The 8,596-nt window shown below is 39.5% G+C and overlaps 1 protein-coding gene across 1 annotated transcript; it reads left to right on the top strand.

Moving 5' to 3' along the window:
- The first annotated feature begins 4,243 nt into the window (after positions 1-4,243).
- On the top strand, positions 4,244-5,558 carry LOC134444316 (apoptosis-associated speck-like protein containing a CARD). Its single transcript, XM_063193654.1, has 2 exons — positions 4,244-4,481; positions 5,240-5,558. The coding sequence occupies exons 1-2, from the start codon at positions 4,244-4,246 to the stop codon at positions 5,521-5,523; spliced, it is 522 nt and encodes a 173-aa protein (XP_063049724.1). The 3' UTR covers positions 5,524-5,558.
- Positions 5,559-8,596: the final 3,038 nt, after the last annotated feature.

Raw genomic sequence — 8,596 nt, 5'->3', positions numbered from 1 at the left:
AGCACCCTTCTGTTGTGTTCAGGTCATTTTCAACCCGTTTTGAAGTTTTAATGTAGACAAAACACACTTTCCTTTATTGTCTTGGAATGAGGCCTCATCTAATCCTCAGTCACAATCATTTCAACCCAAAAAAAAAATAATTTTAGTGAATTTTAAAAGAAAAAAAAAACAGTTACATCTGTGGTGTTCAGGTTAAAATTGACCCGGCATAGATTTTTGGTTGTTGTATGCATTTCTGAAAAGCTGTTGGTTGCCCTTTGCCTTCAGTTTGGTGATTTATGGTGAGGAAAATATATTTCTTGCCTAAACATTTTTTGCCAGCTTTTTCATATTACAAATCCAATATGGCCGTAAGTCCCATACACTACATATAGTGTACACTACATATCTTCTGTTGTGAAAGGAGTACAGATGCATTTCATGTGTCTACTCTTATGTTTTCATGGTCAGGGAATCCAATTCTGCATTATATAATGAGATTTTTTGCACATTTGTTTGCAAAATATTTTATTGTGCATTATTTTTCCCCAAAAAACGTATCAAAAATTCATAATGGCACCCAAACATGTAGAACTGGTCTTATACTTTCCATAAAGTTGATGTGGCAATGAGATAATGGTCCATGTTCATAGCATAGTGGATTCAGATGGATAGTGTGACTTTTTTCATGTTCATTGAGGTGTTCATTTCCAATATATTTGCATTAGATTGGCGGAATAGCTGTGACTCTGACAGAATTGTTATTTTGTATATTTACCACACTAAAATCATATAAATATTGAAAAACACCAAGTCAACATATTTAAACATTGATTTTATGCACTGAAAAACTAATTTAGTTGACATTTGGTCTTTATCCTGCTATACATTTCTTTGGGTTGGTTTGGACCCGAACACCACAAATGTCACTATTGATGATATTTTTCAATATTATAGAAAAACTAATAAAATAAATTTGGGGGTTGTTGTACTCTCATATCAGCTGTAATACATGGACAACATAATCACTAATTGTATCACTTTAGGAGGTATTAATAGTGAATGTATGCAGGTTTTGATAGTTTTAGCCATCAAAAATGATTTGCATAATGTAAGATAGAAGACCTGTAAAGTCAAAAAGATGAATAGATAAAGTAGTATTTCCATGGATATGAATACATACCAAGTGAGCTATGAGATGAAAAACAATATTTGATGAGAACTAGTGTTTTTAGGTATTTTATGGCTGAGTTTTGTTATCACGGGTCAAAAATGACCCGAACACCACAGGTGTATGCAGCTTTTGAACAAAACACAAGGGTTAAGCAAAAATACATACACAACCAAAATAACATCACAGAACAAGGATGAAAACCCCATTTAACTGTTCCTTTAACATTTTAAGCAAAAAAAAAATACTTTTCCTGGTAACTAGTTACTTTTATAGGCCTAGTGAAGTAACACAGTTACTAACGCAATTACTTTTTGGAGAAGTAACTGGTACTTGTAGTTAGTTAGTTGTTATAAGTTACTTTCCCAGCACTGGTCATAAGAAATACATGTTTAACACAGGTGTGTTTGTGTGTGTGTGTGTGTGTGTGTGTGTGTGTGTGTGTGTGTGTGTGTGTGTGTGTGTGTGTGTGTGTGTGTGTGTGTGTGTGTGTGTGTGTGTGTGTGTGTGTGTGTGTGTGTGTGTGTGTGTGTGTGTTAATCTCTACTCTGCTATTACAGCTTCATGGGAGATCACTGATGAAGAGAGGAAGAAAATGGAGGAATCTGTCCAATCACTGGGTGAGTATGAGAGTGGACTAGAGAGATGATGGGTGTTACATGGCTCCAGATGTGTTTCAGTTTTAACAGTTAGGGAAGTGGCCTCAGCCTTGGTCACGGCTCACACAGCTAGGACTAATGTTGCATCAGGGACCAGAGTTCCATTCCAGCCTCAGGTCATTAGTCTGGTCAAAAACATCTAGTCAACATGTGAAGCTGTTGAAAGAAGTAAAATCCCATCCAATCAGCTGACCTGGGAGCAGGAGCACAATATTACAGACAAATAAAAGATGGGAAATGCAGATTCAATCGAGATTGTCTGAAGAAGAGTCCATTGACATGATACATCATGTAGAAACAAAACGAGTGAGGGAAAAAAAATCATGGTTGAAGTTGAACACACTCAAATCATCTCGACCCTTTTGGGAAGTGGCCTAGGCCTCGGCCATGGCTGAAAAGGTTAGGGCACTGTAATGTTGCACCAGGGGTCCCGACTTCAATTCCAGCCAGAGGACATTTCCTCATCCTCCTCCGTCTCTCTTGCTCACTTGCTTCTTGTCACTAGAGGTGGGTTTCGATTCAAACTTTAAGGATCGATCCGATTTTGATTCTGAAGATTAAAGATCGATTTTTTTAGATTCTATCAAAAACGATCCGATTCGATTCGATGCGATTTGGTGTTCTCACATAAATTTCAAAAAAAGACTGTCGCAGTGGTGTGCAGCCAGGTTGTGTTCACCAAGAAAGCCAGAAATAAAGATTTAAAAAAAAAACATATTTTCTGTTATTGCCATATATTTTTTATACTTTGAAATGGGGGATGAAAGGATGTTTTTTAGTGCCACTGACGGCAGTGTTGAAAACAGAAGTGTAATGCTGGACGCTTTGATTGATAAAAACTAAAACGGCATTTGTATAAAGGTATTCCTCCCATACACCGTTAGAAAACTGGACTATCCCAAATCATTTAAGACCAGTCACGAATCAAATGGTTGATCACAGACAAAACCGAAACAGCTGTTAGCTCAGCAGCCGCCGCTCAGCAACAGCTGTTAGCATCACAGCTAACGTGAGCCAGTGTAACGTCAACATTTCTTTTTCAAATTAAAGCAAATTGCTGGCAATAAAAAGTTGCCAGCTAATTGTTGTAGAATTACAACAAATTGCTAGCAACAAGTTGCCAGCTAATTGTTGCGTTCTTCCAACGCAAACACTGGAAACTTCACAACATACAGCCTTTGAAAATAATGGTCCTGGGCCTCTGCTTCCATTCCTTCTCATGGGATTTTGAGATATATTATGTTGCCGAAGCCATCAAAAAGCCAAATTGAACCACAGGGGGGCTGCCACACCTGAGCATCGTTTATGCTCTATGACCTGCCCATCATCTGTATGAATGGACAAACAATTATTGGCCTTTCCCATGCCCTTTTAGCAGAGATAAGCCCGTTTTGAATTGCTCTGAGCTGAAATGAACGCACCTGGACGTCATTTACAATCAGCTGGCTCATGACCAAAGAAGGTAGATTGGATAAGCAGTATCACTCAATGGAAAATGCATTGGCCACAGTGTAGTATGAGGGTGTTGCTTTAATGCCATAGAACTAATACATTTATGCTTAATGACATGGTGCACATGGTCAGTGTGTGCCATGCCATGATGGATAACATTTGTACTCCACAAATTCGGTCGAAAGAGGATATCCGGTTGTCAGTGCTCAGTTTGTGGCCAAATTTACTGCAGCTGTCGGTCAGCATTAATTGCGGGGGATAATTAAGGACAGCTGACAAACATTCACTATTGTATCCTATGACCTGTTCCACACTTTACCATGCTTCCAATTTGACTATGGAAGAATAAAATTGGACTCCCCTTGCTATCTTTCCGTACTACGCTCCGATGATGTCTGTAAACCCTCCTATCTCTACCTCCTTGCTCATGACCAGGTGTGTGCGATTGAAGAGTTCAAATCAGTTCAAATCCTCTCCACCTCTATCAGGCCTGTATGCATGTTTTAAAAGCATCCAATCAGAATGTGACCTGAGCTCCATAATTTCTCTATGTGGCTTTGCATACATTTGCATTAGGACAGCAGCCCTGACAAAACAGATCTTTACAACAGTATGTTGTAAAAAGTACTATGTGCTGCTGTACATTTACAATTGTGAATTGTACTCTATATGATATTCCACAATGCATTGCACATTACAACAGTGAATAGTAAACTGGTACATACAACTTCTTGTTGTAGAATTCTAATGTGAAATTACAACAATTGTTTACAGTGTACCTTATGATGCTCACATAGATACTGTTTTCCAGAACTACCACACCTGAGACTTCAAGAATATTCAGCTATGTAATACATTTTAACACAAGTGTGTGTGTGTGTGTGTGTGTGTGTGTGTGTGTGTGTGTGTGTGTGTGTGTGTGTGTGTGTGTGTGTGTGTGTGTGTGTGTGTGTGTGTGTGTGTGTGTGCAGGACTCCACACTATGGGAACAGAGTTAACAGACATGAAAGAGAAAATAGCACAACTGGAGCTGAAAGTAGTCAAGAGAGAAGAGGAGTTGACAGAGTTGAGAAATATGAAGAGAGAGATGGAGGAGATGAAGAGACAGATAAAGGTGCTGCAGGAACTTGCTCGGCCAGTGGGAGAGATTGCCAACACTTCAGATCAAAACAGAAGACAAGACAACAACAGAGATCAGCTCAACAAGACAAGACAACATGGTGATTGATATGCTTTTACTATTACAGTGTATTCGTTGTTTTGCAAACTTTTGGACAAATATGATGTACGATGAAAATCTCATAGCCTAGATGTAGTAGTCGCACCTGAAACTTTGAGTGTGTGCGTGTGTATGCGCAGGCGTGTGTGTGTGTGTCTGTGTGTCTGTGTGTGTGTGTGTGTGAGAGAGAGAGAGAGAGAGAGAGAGAGAGAGAGAGAGAGAGAGAGAGAGAGAGAGAACAAGGGAATGTGTGTGTGTGTGTGTGTGTGTGTGTGTGTGTGTGTGTGTGTGTGTGTGTGTCTGTGTCTGTGTGTGTGTGTGTGTGTGTGCGCGTGCGCGCATGTGTGTGCATACAAAAGCCTTAAATATAATTCATGTGTATCCGTGCAAAGACCGCAGAAGAGACAAAAGCTACAGCGCATCACTGGACTCTTTTAATAGCAAGATCAAGAGAGTTTGACCATTAAAAGCAGAATACAAGTGTTCAGTCATTCCAATTGGACGCTGTGACTGTGGCTGAACTGCATCATAGCTCATTTTATTTAACTGCAAACATGACAAATCTGTCTCTTTTGTGTCCACTATACAAAGTCAATTACGTCTGTTGCCATTGTCACTGTTGACTCTTGTGGTGTTTGCACGGTAAGATGTACTCATGATGATCATTTTAGAAATGTTATGTAGATTTATCACAGCTACCTATCAACTAATCTGCCATTACTTAAATTTTTACACTACTCCCCTTTGTCTTTACACCAGGTGATCATTTTGTGGACAGACACCGCACAGATCTGATTCAGTGTGTGACTGCAGTGGACAGTGTGCTGGATAAATTGCTGAAGAAAAAAGTGATCGATCATGAAATATACAATAACATTAAAGTAAAGAAGACAAGACAGGACCAGATGAGGGAACTGTTGGCACATGGTAACATCAGATGTTTAAAGAAGGGCAAAGACATCCTTTACAAGACTCTGAGGGAGATAGATCCCTTCATGGTGAAGGCATTGGAGGAGAAGGAAAGCTCTGATGATAGTCAGTAACATCTCACATCCTCTAATGCCTGTGCAGGCCAAGATCCACCATAGACTACAAACCATACTTGGCATCTGCACCCATTGTCTGGTATATTTCCTGTGCCTATAATGTAATGTAATACATTCTCTTGCAGCCTTCAAGAAACAAGTAAAGACCTTCCTCTTTCGAGAGGAGCTACTAAACTAATGCTTGAGCTGGCCTAGCCCCAGGGCAGAATCTTGACATGATGTTTAGTTTATTTTAGTTTAGTCTAGTTTTAGTTTAGTTTGAGTGTGTGTGTGTGTGTGTGTGTGTGTGTGTGTGTGTGTGTGTGTGTGTACTCTTAAAAAAATAAAATAAACCTAACCCCTTTTTGCAACTGCACTTGTTGTTCTGTATATTTCCTGTGCACTTTGTATTTGCTTGTGATGTTGGCTTGATTATGTCCTCTTTTGAAAGTTGCTTTGGTTATAAAGCGTCTGCCAAATGCAATGTAATGTAATGTAATGTAATGTAATGTAATACTCCACATACAGTAACGATCNTCTGACAATGANTATGAACTGCAGTGTGAATTACGTCCTAATGCACTGCTATTATTATACCTAGTGTATACCTGGTGCACACATTGATTTCCAAACGCTCACTGGGCTCTTCGATGAGGAGATGAGAAATGAGGTAATACGAGAGAAGGGAAATGTTTTGCCCAAGTTTCCCTTCATTCTTTCATTTACCACAAGGCCTTGTTAACCAAGAAGTCCGTTGGCCCGAGCCCGTTATTTTCTGGCCCTCTCTCTGCTTGTCCCTCCACCATCGCGCAGCAGCAGGGCGTCTGTCACGGTCTCACTCTCCGCACCTCCTCCAAATAATGAAATGGATATTAATGATGATGTTGCCACAAATACGACTGTTCGATGAAGACCTAGGACTACTACAGTTGCCTACAATAATGATTTAATTGCAATGACGATGTTGCCCCTCGATCACATTCATATCGCCTCAGGGGTCTACATCCTCGCGTAAAACAAAAAGTGTGTAATAGAATGTTTCCAAGCCAGAACCTTCATCCCAAGGAAAATATGGTCTACAACAGATGATGGAAAGGAATTAAAAAAAAGAAAACGGGACATAGCCTACAGGAGCTAAAATAGCAGTGTCAGGCAACTGGCAGCTGGACAGGTATTGCCAGAAACGGTAGGCTGTATGATCATATCCTCATTTCGGTGACGGTCAGTATCTTGGCTCATTAATTGTAGCTTTAGCAGGCCACACTCCACTATCGTCCTTGGCATTGTTCAACAAAGTTTATGACGAAATCTGGCGCATATGGGGTGTTGGGTGGGTCGGACATTTAAAAAAAGGAAAAAAAAAAATTGAAAAAAAAAAAAAAAATTCCGACCGACCCATGACCAAACCTGACAACCAACCGGAACCAAACTCTTATTTTTCTTAGGCCCTAGTGTATACCTGGTGCACACATTGATTTCCAAACGCTCACTGGGCTCTTCGATGAGGAGATGAGAAATGAGATGTAGGCCTACTGTACTATACTGTATATGGATTTGTTAAATGATAGATTATATAGAGTACTATAGTTCCACAGTTTTCCCTACATTGCTGGTTGTAAATATCTATCTTTTTTATTTGAATATGTCCATAATTTGTCTGTATTTTAAAGCAATGTCTGTGTTATTCCACATATACACATTTTTGACCTATGTGGAAATTCTAGCGATCAGTTTATTTGAGTGTACAATTAGTTCATATAAATCCCATGCAAATGACAATGAATGTGTTGTGTGTGTGTCTGGTGTGAACTGGTCCATCTTAGCCTCAAGCGAGCCCCATCAAGATGTTGGAAATGCTTCAAACTAATGGGTCCCCCAACTCATTAGAGTGTGCCTCTACAGACTCATCAGTTTGGTGTCATTATTGGATATTATGACATCATTATGACGTCATTTCCTGATTTTATTGCCCAAAATGTCACCTTAATGTATTTTCCATCTAACTTGGGTAATGCACATCAATTTTGGTTATTATGTGCTTCAGACCACTTCAAATGTTCACTAGGGTGTCTGATGCTAATGAAAATGTAAAAAAAATTGAAAAGTGATGATGATGAGACTTAGATCAGTGATTTTTGGTCAGGCGTACCTGTCAGAAAACCGTTGCCATGGCAACAACAAAAATGATAAACCTAATATTTTGGTATCACACTTCATGTTAGGCATGCAACTTCATGTTAGGAAAAGTCACAAAGTTTCGTAGTCCTAGCTTTAGTCATTCAGGAGTTATACGACATCAAAGTTGGTGCGGGCACTTTTAGCCCCACCCCTCCCCGGTCTGGATAGGGTTAAGTTGATGCCTTTTATCTCGCACCCAAAGACTTTAGTTTTTTCCAAGAAGTTGAGGGCGTCCTCTGACAAAACCTCTTCAGTCCAGAGCCATTGATGTAAGAGTTGAGCTAATCCCACCAACATGATCACATTGATTTCCTGTCCCAAATAAGGATGTGTTCAAATTATCAGCATCAGGATATATCTTCACGGGCCTCTTCACGATATGTGATATGTGTATCGTATCGGAGGTGTCAGTATAGATACTTCATTTAATAGCATGAATTGAATTTTGAATGCTACACAGCAACTTCCAGACCTACCGTTTTGTGAAGGCAGTATTTTGCATTCACTACATGTCTAACTGTTGCTCTACAGAAAAAAAAGTAACACTTGGTCCTTCATGACTGTTCTCTAAAAAAATGAATATAAACAAAAAAATGAAGGTCTAAAATATTGCGATACACATAATGTATTGTAGCGTGACCTCTATATCGGGATGTATATCGTATCGGGAGGTGGTTGGAGATACACACCCCTAGTCCCAAATGTCCATGTCCATTCCACGTAATTTTGTGAGATCAGACCTCTGTGTTCCATGTTTAGAAAACAATGGCAGGTCATAGAGCCTTTCACATACAGATCCACATACAGATCCCCATTGGCATAGTTCCAAAATAGTTCCAGGAAGTGAGTGCAGTAGAGGTAAATGTAATTCCTTTTAATTATTTTTTACTTCATCTTTGCTTGTTATGTAGTG

The sequence above is a fragment of the Engraulis encrasicolus genome, unplaced genomic scaffold, assembly GCF_034702125.1.
Source record: "Engraulis encrasicolus isolate BLACKSEA-1 unplaced genomic scaffold, IST_EnEncr_1.0 scaffold_50_np1212, whole genome shotgun sequence".
NCBI classification, from domain to species: Eukaryota; Metazoa; Chordata; class Actinopteri; order Clupeiformes; family Engraulidae; genus Engraulis; species Engraulis encrasicolus.
Note: the sequence above shows the minus strand (reverse complement) of the source record. Positions and strands in the feature narration are given on the sequence as shown.